Raw genomic sequence first — 18,705 nt, forward strand, 5'->3', positions numbered from 1 at the left:
GGACTGGCGGGAGGTTTGACCGCAGCCCGCCCCTAGTGGGCAGCGCCGAGGACCCGGCGGGCTGACGTCACCAGGACGGCAGGCCCCGCCCCGCCCCGCCTCCCCGCGTAGAAAAAGCAGGCGGGGAGCACCGTCTCGCGGTAGCGGCGGGATGGAGGTTCCCGAGCGGGGTCGCCGGGCCGAGGCTCCCTGGAAGAAGCTGTCTAAGGAGGTAGGCGGGTTGCAGGCGGCGGCTGGGGCTGAGCTGGGCAGCGCGGAGATTGGATGCAGTTCCAAGAACGGAGCTTCGGAGCCCGTTGACCCACCACCCCCGAGCGCGCCGGCGAGCGCCGGGCGTGCCTGCTCCGAAAGCTTTGGCGCCCCGGTCTGGTTTGCTTCTGGCCACAGGCAGCCTTTTAAGGGCAGAGAAGACCGAAGCTGTGCCGATAGCCATCCAGGGGGCCACGCTGCCGACCTCAAGCGCAGGGTCTCACCGTGCAGGCAGGTCGCAGGATGCTGGATGCAGGAAGGCAGGAAGGCTGCAGGTGTTTACTGCAGGGTGGTTGTGAGGGCTGGAAACCACACCGGCAAAGCATGTGTTGTGATCATTCAACTGTAACTTCCTAACCAGTTTCCCCCGCATGTCAGGCAGTGGTTGGTTTGTTTTGGGGGTTTTGTTAGTTTTTTTCGGTTTTTTTTTTTTTTTTTATTCTGGCCACTGATACATCTGAGAAGCTGGTTAAGTTATGGACACTAACCCCCCAAGAAATCCCATTCTCTGTCTCTGTGTCTCTGTCCCCCACACACTTGCCTACAATATCAGAGGACTCTCAGAAACCCGTTGCATTATCATTAGCATACTTAAGAACAGTGAAGACGGTGACAGCAGTCACCGTGTGTGCCAGGGATGGCTGTGAACGTCTGACAGGCACAGATTGTACAGATCTAAAGAACCCTGGCCAGCAACCTCGTTCAGCTCGAGGAGGCAGTAACCCGCATTTGAATGGCTGGTTTTACTTCATTTACGTGCCTTATGACCTTTCACCTTGTGAGGCTGCTATTTTGCCCGTTATATAGATGTGGGAACTGAGACTCAGAGACTGTAAGTTGCCCAGGGTAAAAACAGCCTGTAAGTGACAGAGCATGGATGGCCCTCAACCCATCTGACTCCAGAGCCCCAGATCCTTCTGTGAAGCTACCCTGTCTTCCAGTTTCCCATTTGGGGCTTCACTCTTTCTCCTTGCCTTTGAACTTTTTCTCCAAAACCTGGTTCTTGTTACTTTCTACATGAAGTCTGAACATCTTAGCCTGATATGTGAGACCCTCCGTCTTCCGGTCCCAGCTGCCCAGCCTCACCTCTGTGATTCAGCAGTCTGGCCTATCACTATCTCCAGACCGACCTTTGATTCCCCCCTCCTGAGCCCTGTACCTTTGCTCTGGGCCCTCCTGCAGTCAGAACCGTGGCCTCTCAGAGATAAGCTCTGCCACACTTTCTCTGCGGTGACCACCCCAGCAACCTGGCCTCTTGCAGTAGGAGTGGTGCCCATGGTGGCATTAACCAGAACACATTTTATAGGACCTTATCTCCCCTTTAAGGCTGGCCACTAGTTAAAAGCATGGCCATAGCTCTAGACCGTGAATCTGAGAGCCCCTGTGATGTTGTATCTGAAATACCTAATTAATTGGTGTCGGGGGAGAGTGGAAAGTGGGATACCAGGGGCTTGAAGGAAGCTGAGGGCCTCTAAAGAGCCTGAGATATTGGGGAGGGGGCTTCTCAAGGCAGGCATTCGGAGGGGTGGGGGCACGTTGTGTGGAGAACAAAGGTCTTACGGAAACTTCTGTGTTCCATAGGAGCTGGAGAATCAGTACAGCCCCAGCAGATGGGTCATCCGACTGGGAGCCGAGGAGGCCCTGAGGACCTACTCACAGATAGGGGATGAGGGTACTGGGGGCCCTCCCCTTGGATGCTGTGGGTGGACTCTAGCATATGGCAGTGGTTCAGAATGCTGGGGGCAGGAGGAGGCTCTCGGGACAGTTCCCAAAGTCCAGGTACCATGCAAGCCTCTTTGGCTCAGGGCCAGGCATCCAGGAGCCCTCGCCACAGGTCAGCTGGAGGCAGGAAAGGCCCAATAGGCTGTGTTCCACCTCCTCTCCTGCTCGGCTGACAGTGCCCAGACCAGTAAGGCCACATGCTACAGGGGCACCAGGAAGTAGGGTGAGAAAAAGGCAGGCCTCCCACTTGGCTGAACCTGGAATGTTGTTGATATTTATAAAAAGCAAAAAGGGCTCCTGGGTGGCTCAGTCGGTTGGGCGTCCGACTTCGGCTCAGGTCACCATCTCGCGGTTCATGAGTTCGAGCCCCGCGTCGGGCTCTGTGCCGACAGCTCGGAGCTTGAAGCCTACTTCCGATCCTGTGTCTCCCCCTCTCTCTACCCCTCCCCTGCTCAAGCTCTGTGTCTCACTGTCTCTCAATAATAAATAAACGTTAAAAAAATTTTTTTTTAATTTAAAAAGTAGAACAAAATAAAATGTTGACATTTTGTTGGCCATGGACATTTAGCATTAATTATTAATTTTGATTTATATATATATATATATATTGCATTTAAATACTATTTATCTTTATATTGGTCAGCTTGGGCTGCCATTGCAAAATGCCATAGAACGGGTGGCTTAAATGATAGGAATCTGTTTCTCACAGTTCTGGGGGCTAAGAAGGCCCAAGAGCGAGGTGCTGGCCAGTTTGGTTCCCTGATGAGAGTTCTCCCGGCTTGCAGACAGCTGCTTTTTCCATGCTGTCCTCACATGGCAGAGAGACAGTGAGAGCTCTGGTCTGTCTTCCTCTCCTTTTAAAAGTTTTTTAAGTTTATTTATTTTGAGAGAGAGAGAAAGAGCATGCACGCACGAGCAGGGGAGGGGCAGAGAGAGAGAGAGAGAGAGAATCCCCAGCAGGCTCTGCACTGTCAGCACAGACAGAACCCGATGTGGGGCTCGAACCCACGAACCCTGAGATCCTGACCTGAGCCCTTAACCGACTGAGCCACCCAGGTGCCCCCTCTTTCTTCTTATTTTTTTTTAATTTCTTTTTTAATGTTTATTTGTGAGAGAAAGAGAGGGAGAGAGAGAGACAGAGCGTGAGTAGGAGGAATGGCAGAGAGGGAGAGAGAGACAGCATCCGAAGCAGGCTCCAGGCTCTGAGCTGTCAGCACAGAGCCCAACGCCGGGCTTCAACTCACGAACCGCGAGATGGTGACCTGAACCGAAGTCAGATGCTTCACCGACTGAGCCACCCAGGCGTCCCCTTCTTCCTCTTTTTATAAGGCCTCTAATCCTACCATAGCGCTTCACCCCATCGAAACCCAACTACCTTCCAAAGTTACCACCTGTCATACCATCACGTTACGGGGCAGTGCTTCAACATATGAGCGCTGGGGGACACAGACCTTCAGCCCACAACGAACTTCATGACTGAAGTTTTGGTGCTGACGCCCCCATGCTGTGCCCAGAGCAAGGGCCTCACCCCTGCTCGATGAGGTTAAATAACTTAGCCAAGTCACGCAGCTCGTGACGGTAGCCACCTCCCGGAGCCGAGCTTCCAGAAAGGAGCGGGGCAGCCTGATGGGGTGAGGTGGGTCGGGCAGTGTCCGTTGAGTGTGCAATAGTCGGCCTCTCCTGGAGGTGCTCCCCAGACCTCCTCGGTGCTGCCTGCCGTCTCCGGGATTGCCTCCTCCCATGCAAGCTCACGGGGGGCGGCAAAGGCACAGGAAGGGCAAGTGATGAGAAATAGATTCCTGCTGAGCCAGAAAGCCTCTCCACAAAGGACAGAGAGAAAGAAAATGAGTTTTTATTGAATAAGGGTTAAACCGAACTGTGATGTGCACCACAGGCAAGCTGCTAAAGAGACTGTGAAACCAGAAAGAAACCTCACCCTTTTTTTAAAAAAAAAAAAAAAAAAGCTTTTATTTGTTTATGCATTTAAGTCATCTCGACACCCAACGTGGGGCTCGAACTCACGACCCAGAGATGGAGAGTTGCACGCCCTCCCTACTGAGCCAGGCAGGCACCCCAGAAACCTCACCCTTTTATGCAGGCAGGCAGATACACCCCCACTGCATACCTGTTCTCAAGAGAAATGATACCTGTGCTGAAGCAGGTGGCCTCACAGTGCCACTTGTCCTCCTAGATCTTCCTAAGTCCACCTGGTAATGAGGGTGGCCATCTGTGCTTGCCAATTGCCTTTCTCCAGAGGAAAAAGAAGCCTTCCCAACAAAGTACTTTTGTAACTTGGAGCCGGGCACCTGTAGAAGGTAGGCTCCTGTCTGACCGCAGAATCTGGGGGTAGGGGCACTGTATCTTGATGATTACATTTCAAAGTGATGACGCCCCAGGTCCTGGAGGAAAACATTCCGAGGTTGGAAAACTGGCAAGAGACTCATTTAGCTCTTCAAAATATTTACATACACTTCAAAGGGGAGAGGAAAGATTCATAAAGAGTTTCACAAAATAACTGCTCTAAGAAAAGGGAAGGAGGAGGCTCTCTTTTCCTTTTCTGCACCAGGGAGACTTAATTTTTTTTTTCTCTCTCTCTTTCTCTCATACTTTGATTTGTATTCATCCTCATAGCCATCAACCTATTAACTGGCAGGGGGGCGGTGTTCTTTTCTAACAAGTAGACAGACCACCTTTATCTGCCACAAAGACCTGGCCTCCCTCAGGCCAGGGGACTGCTCGGTGAGCAGGGGCAGAAAGCAGAGGCGAGCTGGCAGGACAGGTTTTCAGAACTATTTCCTCTCTCAGTAGTTTTAGACTTGTTTTACCGAGACTCAGTGTCGCAGACTCTGGGTCTAGAGTTCTTTCTTGTCCACCAAGAAAGTGGGACGCAGGATTAAAATCCGAGAGACGGCTAATGCCCAAGAGAAGACAAGAGCCCCGATTCAGGGTCCTTGCTCTGTTTTTATTGGGATCAGAAGGCTTACAAACATGGTGATGGGGGTGCACAAAGAGACAATAAATCTGTGAACATTAACTCATGGGCGTGAGGGAAAGGGGGGTTTGAAGATATACGGTGTTAGGGGTTTCGGCCAATATAAAACAAAATCCTGGCGCCGGGCAGATGGTTGTTAACGGCAGACAGGAGGCGCCATGTCTGTTTGTCTTAGGTAGCCTAGGGGATAAGACGGACCGAGTGTGCTACCTCAGGATCAGCAAGGCACCTTTCTTTTGATAATTAGCTCCTCTCTGGGCCACTTCACCGCACAGAGATCTATGGCCCTATTTACCTGTTTACCTAACTTGGTTCTTCCTTCCTGTGAAAGCAGCTTTCTGCTATAGTACTAAATTGGGGGGTCCGCCCTGAATACCTAATCTTATTTACCGCATATACCTTTGTATTGGGGCCTTTGCCCCACCCTCTCTCTATTTATTTACCTCATCTTGTTTACCCAGACTTGGGTGTGAGCATCCTATGGCTTTGCAATTCTTTATGCCTTGTTAACCCATCAGTGCAGGCTCAGGGAATTCCTAAGCTTATTCCCCACCTCTTAGTACCAATACATTGTACACGAAATGAGGGAGGGATACATGGATGGATAGATGGATGGATGAATAAGGTAGATAGGTGGGTAGGTTGGTAGATAGGCAGATACTGAACTGCCTTCTGGGCACCCTACCTCTGCTAGCTTCCGGCAGGTCCTAGTCCACGCCCCTCTCCAGGAGAACCAATCACCAGTGACGTGGGTGGAGCCTCCTGTCCGCCAGCCTCTACCAGGGATCCCCACCCCACTACCTTCGCAGGCTCCCCGCTTGGGCTTTTCCCTCTCCACCGGAAAAGTGAAAGGAGAAAAACAAAGGCACAAAAGATACAAGCCCCAATTTTGTCGGACTGTGCTACAGTACATATAAAATTGGCCATTCTAACCATTTTAAAGCGTACAATTCGGTAGCGTTTAGAACCTTCAAGATTTGTGCAGCCATCATCAGTACCTTGTTCCAAATATCATTTTCGTTGCCTCAGAAGGAGCCCTACCATCAGTCACTCCCCATTTCCCCCCCTCGCCGTCGCTGTCTATGGATTTACCTATTCTGGACACCCGGTCGGAATGGAATCCTACATGTATGTGTGGCCTTTTGTGGCTGGCTTCTTGGCATAATGTTCTGGAGCTCCATCCACGGTATATAATGCCGATCACTACTTCACGCCTTCATCGTATGGACCTACCACGTCATGTTTATTCACTGACAGACATTTGGGCTGTCCGCCTTTTGACAACTGTGAATAGGGCTGCTGTGAACCATCCGTGTACACGTTTTCGTTTGAAAGCTCTTGATTTCTTATTACTAAGTCCAGTAGACAAAGCCGTTCGACACAATTGCGTACATTCCAAATGCTTACTTTCACTTTGTGTATTCAGCTCAGCATAGACCGGTAGCAAACAGGGTAGGGCTCCCAGTGTCCCCAGATCGCAGACCAAGCAGCCCTGCTCTGTGCCACCTTGGCTATTTTTAGGTAACCGTTGTTTTCTTATTAGGAAAGGAGCATATGCTTACTCGAATAGATTTACAAAATAAAATCATCAATAATTCCACCACCCATCGTTAACCAGAGGATGACTGATGGGACCCTGCCATTTTTTTAAAGTGCTGCCACAGCCTGGTGGAATAAGGTCTTCAGCCTTTCTGGGACCGTGTGGTCCCCCTGCTGTATCTTGCATAAGTCCCTAAGGACTCTGGTCTCCCCTTCCTCTAATTCCCCTGACATGTGCTCTGGATGGGTCCCTGGGCCTGGGGTTTCTGTCTGTAAGAGTTTGGATACTTTCAGTTGCAAATAATAGAAACTCAGTTTCTTCAGTATCAAACAGAGGACGTTTTAATGAGGTCTATTCATTGACGTCCTCCCGTGTTCCTGCCCTGGGGTCCGGAGACTGGAGGGCTGGTGGTGTTCACCCTCGGTGGGGAGGCTGTGAGTCACCTCGTTCTCTGCCCCTGCACCCAGCTGCCCGTCACCAGCCGCGGGGTCCACTCCTGGAGAGAAACAGTTCCTCTCTTTCTCAGGGTCAGCTGAGCTTTTTAATAGCTGAGGGAGACACGTCCATGATAGTGCATATCTACAGCTGTGTGGTTTGAATCACTCTTCAACTCAGAACATAAATTTCATAGTCTTTTCTTAGTTCTGGCACAAAATGAATCTGGCTGGTCCGTGTGTACTTTAAGAACTCTTGAGAAGGGGCGCCTGGGTGGCTCAGTCGGTTAAGCCTCTAACTCTCGGTTTCAGCTCAGGTCATGATTTCACAGTTCATGAGATCGAGCCCCACGTCAGCCTCTGTGCTGACAACGCAGAACTTGCTTGGGATTGTCTCTGCTCCTCCCCTGCTCGCTTGCGTGCTCTCTCAAATAAATAAATAAACTTTTTTAAAAAAATGAGAAATGAATAGACCTCCTAATGCAGAAATTCCACTGCTGAGAGTGCTTCCTTCAGACCCCCACACACAGTGGTGACGTGTGCGTGGGGCTGATCACGGCAGGGTTACTTGTGCTAACCCAGCCCAAATGCCTCCAGCAGAGGACTCCTTCCTCACGTGCCGATCCGTTCAATGAATATTTACTGGGTGCCTGACATGTACTGGTCACTCATTTTGTGCACGGAATACATCAGTGAGCAAAACACACAAACCCCTGCCCGTGCATCAATGTGAATCTTTTTCTCTTTCTTCTTATTTTATTATTTAAAAATAAATTTTTTGGGGGCGCCTGGGTGGCTCGGTCGGTTAAGCGTCCGACTTCGGCTCAGGTCATGATCTCACGGTCTGTGAGTTCGAGCCTCGCGTCGGGCTCTGTGCTGACAGCTCAGAGCCTGGAGCCTGTTTCAGATTCTGTGTCTCCCTCTCTCTCTGCCCCTCCCCTGTTCATGCTCTGTCTCTCTCTGTCTCAAAAATAAATAAACGTTAAAAAAATAAATTAATTAATTAATAATTTTTTTTAACTTTTATTTATTTATTTTGGAAGAGAGAGAAAGCTCGTGCTCGTATGCACAAGCAGGGGAGGGGCAGAGAGGAGAGACAGAATCCCAAACCGGCTCCTGGCCATCAGCGCAGAGCCTGGTGCAGGGCTCACACTCACAAATTGTGAGAGTTGTTTTTTTTGTTTTTTTGTTTTTTTTTTTTGAGCAGCAGGCAAAGGTTTACTAGAGTATAAGATCAGAAAGCAAGAGGAGTATGAAAGCTCTCTTTACAGAGAGGGGGGCATTCAAAAGTGAATGCCCCACAAGTTGTGAGATCATGACCTGAGCTGAGATCAAGAGTCGGAGGCTTAACCGACTGTGCCCCCCTGGTGCCCCCCTTCTTACCGTATTATTGAAATACAGTCGACTTACAAGGTATATTAATTTCAGTTGTATAACGCAATGATTCAACAGTTCTCTACATGACTCTGTGCTCATCATGAGAAGTGGAGTCACCGTCTGTCACTTTCCACGTTATCACAGTGGTGTTGCCTGTATTCTCTGCTGTCTTTCACTGTGATATTTTTTTTTTTTTTTTTGGAGAGACAGAGATGGAGTGCAAGTGGGGGAGGGGCAGAGAGCGAGGGAGACACAGAATCGGAAGGAGGCACCAGGCTCTGAGCCGTCAGCTCTAACTCGTGAATCGAGAGATCATGACCTGGGTCGAAGTGAGACGCTTCACTGACGGAGCCACCCAGGTGCCCTGGTCGTGACTCTTAACGGGGCAGGGGAAGAGGACAAAGTAAATGCCGTAGTCCGTTAGAAGGGACAAGCGCTCTGGCAGTATGGAGCAGGCGAGGCGGGTGCTGGGCGGGGGGTGTTAGGGTGGCCAGGGTCGACCCCTAGAGGAAGGTGTGCTGGGCAGGGTTGATTTTGTAGAGCCCCAGGGCTTTTGGGGGTGGTGTGCCAGATGCTGCGGACTGAATCTTTGTGCCCTCCCCAGATTCACATGCTGAAGCCTTAACCCTTAGGGTGGCTGTATTTGGAGTGATTAGGTAAATTGAGGTCATAAGCGTGGGGTCCTGACCTGGCTGGATTCTTAGAAGAGACACCCGAGGGCTTGCCTCCCTAGAGACGCCAAGAGCCCCACAGCCCCACCCAGAAGAGGCGTGTATGCACCCAGTGAGGAGGTGGCCACCTGCCACCCAAGGGGAGGGCCGTCCCCAGACACAAGCCCCTTTGGCGCCTGGATCTAGGCCTTCCGGGACCCAGAACTGTGAAAAGTAAATGTAGGTTAAGCCTCCGCACCCTGAGGTATTTGGTCACAGCAGTGGGAGGCAACTCGCACAGGAGCCCCGGATGGACTTGAACCTGAGAGGGAAAGGTGCGCCCAGGACTGGCTCACACCTGTGGCCGGAGGGCATTTGGCGGAAGAAGTAGGCAAGCAGTGAGGGCCGCCCGTTGCTTCCAGCGGAGAAGGGGAGGGACATCCAACAAGGTAGTCGCAGGGGAGGCGGGAGGAGACACACGGAGAGGATTTCCTGATGATGGGATGTGGTTTGTTGGGCCTGCGCAACTGGCATGACTGGGTAGCATGCAACCCTCAGATGGAATATAAGAGCGGAGGAAGGTCTATAAAGAAGGGAAGAACAAGGAAGCTGTGTACAGATGGGGAAAACTCTCCAAGAAACACTACGCGAAGTGGGCAGGGCAGACACGTATTTTATATGCTGCCCTTTGGACGAAAGGTTGAGAGGGTCTATATCCGTGTTAGTAACGGAGGTCACCTGGGCAAGGGGCCGGGAAAGCAGGCAGGTGAGAGGCGGTGAGGGAACATCTCACTGGAAAGCCTTTTTTTTTTTTTTTTTTTTAACGTGTATTTATTGGGAGAGGCGGGGGAGGGGCAGAGAGAGAGGGAGAGAAAGAGAATCCCAGACAGACTCTGCGTTGTCAGGGCAGACATGGAGTTCAATCTCAGAACCATGAGATCATGACCTGAGCTGAAATCAAGAGTTGGATGCTTAACTGGCTGAGCCACCCAGGGACCCGTAGGAAGCCCTGTGTGTGTGTGTGTGTGTGTGTGTGTGTGTGTGAACCATACAAACATATTGTGTCTCCATAAGAAAAATTAACGACAGGGGCGCCTGGGTGGCTCAGTCGATTGAGCGTCCAACTTTGCCGCTCAGGTCATGATCTCGCGGTTCGTGAGTTCGAGCCCTGCGTCGGGCTCTGGGCTGACAGCTCGGGGCCTGGAGCCTGCTTCGGATTCTGTGTCTCCCTCTCTGCTCCTCCCCCTGCTCACACACTCTCTCTCCCTCAGAAATAAATAAACATTAAAAAAATTATCTAATTAATAATAGATCCATTCCGTTAAGCAAGTCCTTCAGAGTGAGCTGTGTCCAGTGTGGCCGGCACAGGGGGAGCCTGTTTTGTTCCGTTCGTTAGACACTTGCAGGAGTCACACATCAGGCTCTCTGAGCAGCTGGTCGCTTTGGGAGATGGGAAGTCTCCCCCTGCCGCTGCCCAGCACCAGAGAGGGAGCAGGGACACACAGCAAGCCACATCTCTCTCCTCTAAGAAGCCTTGTCTCGTCCTTTCACTCTCAGGACAGGGGCGTCAGTAGACAAGGTCTAACAGCAAAACTGGTTTTACAGCCACTTGGCCTGTTCTGCAAAGGCAGCCTCGTCTCTGGTTTTGGCATGGGGGGAAACTTGGCATCTCCCATCATTTTTGTTTCTGTTGGCCTTGAGCGGTCTCTCTGAATGGAGACGGCCTATTTTACCAGTGAGTTTAGGCCTAAACATACTTTATACAAACTATCTTTTCCTACTGGGTTTGTCCCTTCTAGAGTTGCAGAATCATCCAGCCAAGAGGTGCCCTGGTTTCCTTTTGGGCCCGCCTCTATGGACCCCAAGGTTGGGGACCTGGGCACCTCCAGGGACACGGATCCCAAGTTCATGTCTCACTGCCCCAATGTTCAGTATCAGAAAGATCACACTGATCAGGCTCTATTGTATTTATGTAAACTGTTTTGCAATTAATCTCCACACCCAACATGGGGCTCAAACTCACAACCCCGAGATCCAGAGTCACATGCTCTACTGACTGAGACAGCCAGGCACCCCTCCTTTTTGATTAGTACATGTTGGGTCCTATTTATGCAATCTTTGTCTATCCCAAGATCATGAAGATCTCCTGTTTTCTTTTCCGAGAGCTTTGTTGCCTTCTCTTTCATGTTTGGATAGTCCTTCAGGAACTGATCTGATGTGGTGTGAGGTAAGGATCAAGAAACTTTTTTTTTTTAACGTTTATTTTTGAGAGAGAGAGAGAGAAAGAGAGAGCACAGCAGGGGAAGGGCAGAGAGAGGGGGGGACAGAGGATCCGAAGCAGGCTCTGTGCTGACAGCAGACAGCCCAATGCAGGGCTTGAGCTCACAAACGTCAAGATTATGACCTGGGCCGAAGTTGGACGCTTAACCGACTGAGACACCCAGGTGCCCTAACAAACTATTTTGTTTTCATTTGGATATTCATTTGACCCAGCACTGCTTATTGAAATATTTATTTATCACACACTTTTCTCTTTCTTTTCCACACAACTTTCTTTGAATTGTTTACTACGTATCAGATCCTGGGTGTCCAGAGGTGGGCAAAGCCAAGCCCTTGACAGTGAGGGCAACAGACAGTAAACAAGGTAAAAAATATATCAAGGATGATGAATGCCGGGCTGCACGATAACGCAGAGAAAGGGGATATACCGTACTGTATTTAAGCAGCCTTCTGTTACAGGCAGTGTTTTGCCGTTACACATAGCATTACTGTGGGCATCTTTAAAACAAGTCCTTGGGAATGTTTCTGATTATTTCCTTATAAAAATTACGTGCATAAGGACTCATGCATCAAGGAGTATGATCTTCTCGGGCTTTGATACGTATCGTTATTTATTTGAAGTGAGTTTATATCTTGCTTCCCTGGAAGATTGATTTTCCAAAGACTTGGAAAAGTTTATACTTCCTGGAGCGTGAAACGGAGTACAACGCACGAAGCGAGCGCGTAAGAAAGTGGTGGTAAAAGGTGACCTTCAGAACCACAGCTCACTTACAGACAGATGTCAGCACATAGTATTGGTCGCACTTGGGTGGGACAGTCTGGTCTCTTTGCAACTACACCCCCAGGGGAGGCTCCAGAACCCGGCACAGTTGATCATGAGGACTTGGGGGGGGGGAGGGGCATCTTTCACGGAGTTCTGAAAAGTGGGGCTGATCGGCCGACCCAAAGGGGCTTTCAGCAGAAAGGTTTCTACCTTCGGTAAAATGGAAAACTGCTGCAGGTCAGCAGGTCGTGCTAATAGTGACCCGTCCACTTCTCGAGACAGCTACTAAGAGGGCCCGAGCCACCAGGAGGAACCTGCTGCATGTCCCCTACGGAGACGGTGAGGGGGAGAACCTGGACATCTACTTTCCCGAGCAAGTGTCTGAAGGTAGGCGAATGGGCGGGTGGTCCCGCAGCAGGGCTCAGCTGGGCACCCGGCTCAGCCCCCCACGCCCTGTGTCTGTCTTACAGCCTCGCCTTTCTGTGTGTTCTTCCATGGCGGGTACTGGCAGAGCGGAAGGTGAGTCGGGAGCTTGGATGAACAGGGAGAAAGGGACATCCGCCCTTCCCTGGTGTAGGAGATCGAGCGAGCTGCTGCTTCAAACTCCGTGTCTGACCACAGCAGTGTGTTCTCTCACAGCTCCGGAGGCCAGAAGTCTGAGATAAAGGTGTGGGCAGGGCCCTGCTCCCTCCAGAGGCGCCGGGGGGGAGAACCCACTCCTGTGTCTTCCAGCGGCTGGGGGCTCTGGGTTTTCGTTGGCTGTGGCCGCATCACCCCCGTCTCTGCGTCCATCCTCACGGGGCCTCCTCTGCGTCCGTGTCTCAGATCATCCCCTGCCCTTCTCTTATAGTGTCACCAGTCATGGGATTTATGCCCACCCTGAATCAGGGATGATCTCACCTCGGGATCCTTAACTACACCTCCGTCTCTCTTTCTGCAGTAAAGATACATCAGCCTTCATGGTCAACCCACTGACCGCACAGGGAGTGGCCGTGGTGATAGTGGCTTATGACATAGCCCCCAAAGGTAAGGACGACGGTCTCACCGGTTTGAAGCCTGGTGGGCTTTGGAGGGGAGAGAGCCCCTGACGGATCCTGCCCCGACTCGTGTTCTCTGTGCAGGTACCCTGGACCAGATGGTACACCAAGCGACCCGGAGCATCGTGTATATCCAGAAGCAGTATCCACGCAACGAGTAGGTATCACTGCAGATTTCCCTTTGGCCAGACGATGTGGGAGGACCGTGGATTCAGCCCCCGGGATGCAGCCCAGCTGCTCCCTCTGGCCTGTGGAGCAGAAGGCAAACCGGGACTCCTCGATACCGACCTGATGCACTCGGGCCACCGAATGCAAATCCAGCTCTCTCTCCTCTGACCCAACCCAGGGGGATTTACCTGTGCGGACACTCAGCTGGGGCCCACCTGGCCGCCATGATGCTCCTGGCCGACTGGACCAAGCATGCAGTCGCACCCAACCTCAGAGGTTTCCCTGGGACTGCGGGCTGGCCGGGCAGCCTTCTCCCTCCCCAGATGGGCCCGAGGGCCGCACCAGCTGCACAAAATCCCAACAGCCATGACGTGCTTGAGCTGGGGGCTTGGAGCCCTGTGACATGGGCTCGTCTTTGCTTCTTCTCTACCCCTACCCTGGTCTCGCCCCTTTGGGCCTGGACGCTGGGCTGGCCCCATATTGCCCCACTGGGTGCCTACAGGAAGCCTGGTATGGGTGGGGTGTTGGCCCCGCCTAGAGCCTGGCCCTCTGACGGCTCTTCACCTTTACAGGCTTTTTCCTGGTAAGTGGGATCTATGACCTAGAGCCCATCGTGTTCACCTCTCAGAACGGCCCTCTCCTCATGACCCTGTGAGTCACTTGCCCCCTCCTTCCCCAGCTGAGCTTGAACCTACCAGGCGGGCCAGGGGTGACGCGCGGGCTTTTCTCCGTCCTGACCCATGCCTGCCCTCCCCCGACCCCCGCATCAGGGAGGATGCTCGGAGGAATGGTCCACAGCAGCTCCTGGAGGCGGCCCTGACGCAGCCCGTGGATCCCGCCTGCCACGTGCTGGTGATCGTGGGCAAACACGACTCCCCCGAATTCTCCCGACAGTCCAGGGAATTTTATCAGGTACCCTCAGCACTCCGCTTCTGGCCAGAGGTTGAGGGTCATGCGCTGTCATTACCTTCCCCTTTATTTCACCCAAAGGGACCCCAAGACCATCAGCCATTTATTCAACAAATACCGAGCGAGCACCTGCTCCGGGTCAGGCAGGGCCCTGCTGCCTCACGCTCCTGCTTGGCCCTTTTCTCTACCCAGACACTGTGCAGAGGAGGATGGAACGCCTCGTTTGAAGAACTCCACGATGTGGATCACTTTGAAATCATCTGGAAGCTAACCCAGGACGACTACGTGCTCACCCAGGTGGGGCACATCCCTTCACTGTGGAGGGCATGGGTCCTGCCTTAGCAGGACATACAGACAGGAGGGTAGGTGGGGAGCACAGAGGAGTCACTTCATTAGTTCCTTGGCCTCTGGGAGGCTGGGGACCCTATGGTAGGACTTGAGTCCCCCCCCCCCCCCCCCCCGGCTTCCTAGACTTCACCTCTCTTTGAAAGAGCCCCAGGGGCGCCTGGGTGGCGCAGTCGGTTAAGCGTCCGACTTCAGCCAGGTCACGATCTCGCGGTCCGTGAGTTCGAGCCCCGCGTCAGGCTCTGGGCTGATGGCTCGGAGCCTGGAGCCTGTTTCCGATTCTGTGTCTCCCTCTCTCTCTGCCCCTCCCCCGTTCATGCTCTGTCTCTCTCTGTCCCAAAAATAAATAAAAAAAAAAAAAAAAAAAAAAAATGAAAGAGCCCCAGACTCTGCCTGGGCACACAGGTGGGAGTTGCACGGGGCTTGGTGCCGAGGCGGAGAGGCATTGATCTGGGCCAAGGAAAGTGTTAGCCTGTGTTAAGCATAAGGCAGAGCCAACTCCATACAGGACAAGATGGGCGGATTTGGTTCAGAAATGTTGATTACAACTTAAACGTGGAGAATCCTTTTGAAAATCAAACATTACAATTTTAACGTGGAGAATTCTTTTACAAGTCAAAGAATAAGCTGGGGAGAGTATTTGCCGCAGGCCTGGCAGATACAGAGTTGCCACTTCTCTTCTCTTCTTTTTCTTTTTCTCCGCGCCCCCCCACCCCCAACGGGAAAGTGGTTCTTCAGAACTTCAATTTTAATCAGCTGCCACCTCAGTAAGGCTTTGATAGCATTCAGTGTTTTTTTTTTTAATTTTTAAAAAATATTTATTTTTGAACGAGAGAGAGAGACACACACACACAGAGCAGGGGCGGGGCAGGGAGAGAGGGAGACACAGAATCCGAAGCAGGTTCCAGGCTCCAAGCTGTCAGCACAGAGCCCGACACGGGGCTCGAACCCACGAACTGTTGAGATCATGACCTGGGCCGAAGTCGGATGCTTAACTGACTGAGCCACCCAGGCACCCCTATAGCATTCAGTTTAATTCTTACATAATTAATATTCTTACTGTATAAAGAGTACTTTCGAATCAATAAGAACTGTTTTAATTTCTATTTAGAAACAGACATAAATAGCAAAAATGGATAAAGAATAAGGGATGGTTTAAGAAAAAATATAAATGGCCAATAAACATGGGGGGAAGATTATACCAGGGATATTAGAAATGTCACTTAAAATGACAGTCCTTTCCCACCTGTCATTGAAAATGTTCTCATAAGGGGCGCCTGGGTACAGTCAGTTAAGCACCCGACTCTTGATTTTGGCTCAGGTCATGATCTCGTGGTTTCATAGGTTCAGCCCCATGTCAGGCTCTGTACTGGCAGCACAGAGCCTGCTTGGGATTCTCTCTCTCTCTCTCTCTCTCTCTCTCTCTCCCTCTCCCTCTCCCTCTCCCTCTCCCTCTCCCTCTCTCTGCCCCCACCCCCAACACACTGTCTCTGTCTCTCTCAAAATAAATAAACAAATGTCTAAAAAATTAAAAAATAGAAAAAAAGGAAGAGAAAATGTTCTAATGATAATTATGCCCAGCACTGCCGGAGAGATGGTGGAGGGGGTCCTCTCCAGTTCTGCCGGGGGGCGCACAGCCTGGCAATATGGATCCAAACCCACTAGCCCAGTAATTCTGCAGCTTGGAATTTCTCTTCCGGATAATCAAAGAAATACACAGAGATAGCCCCTGCAACTGTATGAATATTCAAAACTGGGAAACAACCTAAATGTCCCAGTGAGGTTACATTATGACATAATCAGGTAATGGAACACAGTTTGTGAAAATTAGTGAGGATACATCAAATTGATTCAGATGTGAAAGCAAAAACACAAGAAACTGATCCAGTATATCCCCAATTCAATGATACATAGGCAGCTAGACCCTTGGAGGCATATGTATGCATACGAAAAACTCAATTGTCAGTAGTATCACACAGTGCATTTTAAAAATTCATTTCCAAAAAAAAAAAAAAATTCATTTCCAGGGGCGCCTGGGTGGCTCAGTCGGTGAAGCGTCCGACTTCAGCTCAGGTCATGATCTCATGGTTCATGAGTTCCAGCCCTGTGTCAGGCTCTTTGCTGACGGCTTGGAGCCTGGAACCTGCTTCCGATTCTGTCTCCTTCTCTCTCTGCCCCTCCCCCACTCACACTCTGTCTCTCTCTCAAAAATAAACAGTAAAAAAAAAAAATGCAATTCCACATTTGCTAACATGAGCACGTATTACTTAAAAAAAATGTGTTTTTGATTTTTTTTTTTTTGAGACAGCACCAGTGGGGGAGGGGCAGAGAGATTGGGAGACAGAGAATCCCAAGCGGGCTCCACCCCGTCAGGGTGGAGCCCCATGCGGGGCTCGAACTCATGAACCTCATGAACCGTGAGATCATGACCTGAACTGAAATCAAGAGTCAGGCACTTAACCGACTGAGCCACCCAGGCGCCCCTGTGTTAGGTTTTCAACTGGGGGAAAACAAATGCTCATGAGTGACATGAAAACTTTATTTATGAATGCTGACACTTGAATCTTACATAATTTTTACACGTTGTGAAATAATATTGTTTCGGTCTTTTCTCGACCATTTAAAAGAGTGAAGCCATTCTTAGCTCATGGGTCGTACAAAACCGCATGTCGAGCTGGAGGTAAATCTACGTATGGTCGAGAGCTTCTTTCGAACCCTTCAAAGGAAGGATGGGACTGGGCTGTCATTTTAAGTGGCATTTCTATCATCAGTAATGCAGCCTGTTTCTTTCTTTCATCAGATTCCCCCTGAGAGAGCCTTGCAAGCGCCTCTCCAATCCTGAGGCTTTTGTGTCTTTTCTTATCGCTGCAGATGATTTTGAGAACAATCCTCCAGGAGCCCTGACAGCATTGGACCCCCACCAGCGGGCACCCCGATGGTGAAGCTCCCCCCCCAGACCCCGCGGGCTTCCCCTTCCTGCCAACCTGGCCTCTCCCCACGCCCAGGAGCGCCTCCATTTTCTCTGAACACCACTAAAAATCTCCACGGCCTTTTGCTGGTCTGGATACATCAGATCGATTCAGATGTGAAAGCTGAATGTAGCATGTAATCTGAAACACTAAAATATTCAAAAAGCTTCCACGACGCAGGCACACGAGAATGACATTATAGGAGTGACTTGAACTTATTATTCCAGATCGTCAAAGGAAATGAGTCACAAAGTGTGGGACTTCGTTTAACGTTTGCAACAAATTCCTTGCGGGACACCCCACGGCTGCTGGCAGGAAACCCAGGCTGTCTCCACACCTAGGTCAAGAATTGCGCCCCCTAGGTTATGCCCTGTCAAAGCAAAATGCCTTAAACTAAGCAAAAGACAACAAAAATGTGTCCGCCACCTCTATGATCCTGTTTTCACTTAAGAAGGATGCATAGACCTCTATGTGGGCACGTGACATACGATACACAGATATCTATAGATCTAGAAAAAAAGACCAGTGGGATATACACAGGGTAACAGCAGTAAACAAAGCGAGACCATGGGAAATTTTAATTTCTTCCTCTCATCTAATATAAATGATTGTATTACTATAAACAATTGAATATAAAAGTTATACTAAATAGACTGTGGACTGGATAACTATTTTCATGGCTTGTTAAAAATGGGGTAGGGACGCCTGGGTGGCTCGGTCGGTTAAGCGCCTGACTCCGGCTCAGGTCGTGATCTCATAGGTCGTGAGTTCGAGCCCCGCGTGGGGCTCTGTGCTGACAGCTCAGAGCCTGGAGCCTGCTTCGGATCCTGTGTCTCCCTCTCTCTCTGCCCCTCCCCTGCTCATTCTCTCTCTCTCAAAAATAAACATTTAAAACTAAATAAATTTAAAAACTGGCAGGGCACCTGGGTGCCTCAGTCGGTTGAGCATCTGACTCAATTTCGGCTTAGGTCATGATCTCCTGGTTTGTGATTTCAAGTCCAGAGATGGGCTCTGTGCTGACAGGATGGAGCCTGCTTGGGATTGTGTCTCTCTCCCCTTCTCTCTGACCTTCCCCTGTTCGCTCTCTCTCACACACAATAAATAAATATTTTAAAAAATTTTAAATGATACAGGAGCGCCTGGGTGGCTCAGTCGGTTAGGCGGCCGACTTCGGCTAAGGTCATTATCTCGTGGTTCGTGAGTTCGAGCCCCGCGTCGGGCTCTGTGCCGGCAGCTCAGAGCCTGGAGCCTGTTTCAGATTCTGTGTCTC

The 18,705-nt window shown here is 50.8% G+C and overlaps 1 protein-coding gene across 2 annotated transcripts; it reads left to right on the forward strand.

Moving 5' to 3' along the window:
• Window positions 1–83: 83 nt before the first annotated feature.
• On the forward strand, window positions 84–18,307 carry AFMID (arylformamidase). 2 transcript variants are annotated; one of them, XM_060645251.3, is made up of 11 exons: window positions 84–211; window positions 1,831–1,921; window positions 12,290–12,394; window positions 12,478–12,526; window positions 12,948–13,033; window positions 13,129–13,201; window positions 13,391–13,488; window positions 13,785–13,863; window positions 13,983–14,124; window positions 14,314–14,418; window positions 17,338–18,307. In XM_060645251.3, exons 1-11 carry the CDS (start codon window positions 152–154, stop codon window positions 17,368–17,370), a joined length of 921 nt encoding a protein of 306 aa, XP_060501234.3. In that variant the 5' UTR covers window positions 84–151; the 3' UTR covers window positions 17,371–18,307. The 2 variants fall into 2 exon arrangements, with proteins under 2 accessions (XP_060501234.3, XP_078294208.2); XM_078438082.2 differs by lacking the exon at window positions 1,831–1,921 and having other exon boundaries at window positions 108–211; window positions 12,286–12,394.
• Window positions 18,308–18,705: the final 398 nt, after the last annotated feature.

Source organism: Panthera onca, chromosome E1 (genome assembly GCF_046562875.1).
Source record: "Panthera onca isolate mPanOnc1 chromosome E1, mPanOnc1 haplotype 2, whole genome shotgun sequence".
NCBI classification, from domain to species: Eukaryota; Metazoa; Chordata; class Mammalia; order Carnivora; family Felidae; genus Panthera; species Panthera onca.

What these genes read in the sequence shown, in the direction of transcription:
- AFMID (XM_060645251.3), top strand. Translation starts at nt 152, where the DNA reads ATGGAGGTTCCCGAGCGGGGTCGCCGGGCCGAGGCTCCCTGGAAGAAG. An exon ending in TCCCGAGCAAGTGTCTGAAG is followed by an intron (nt 12,395 to 12,477) that starts GTAGGCGAATGG and finishes TCTGTCTTACAG; the next exon opens with CCTCGCCTTTCTGTGTGTTC. An exon ending in ACGACTACGTGCTCACCCAG is followed by an intron (nt 14,419 to 17,337) that starts GTGGGGCACATC and finishes TTATCGCTGCAG; the next exon opens with ATGATTTTGAGAACAATCCT.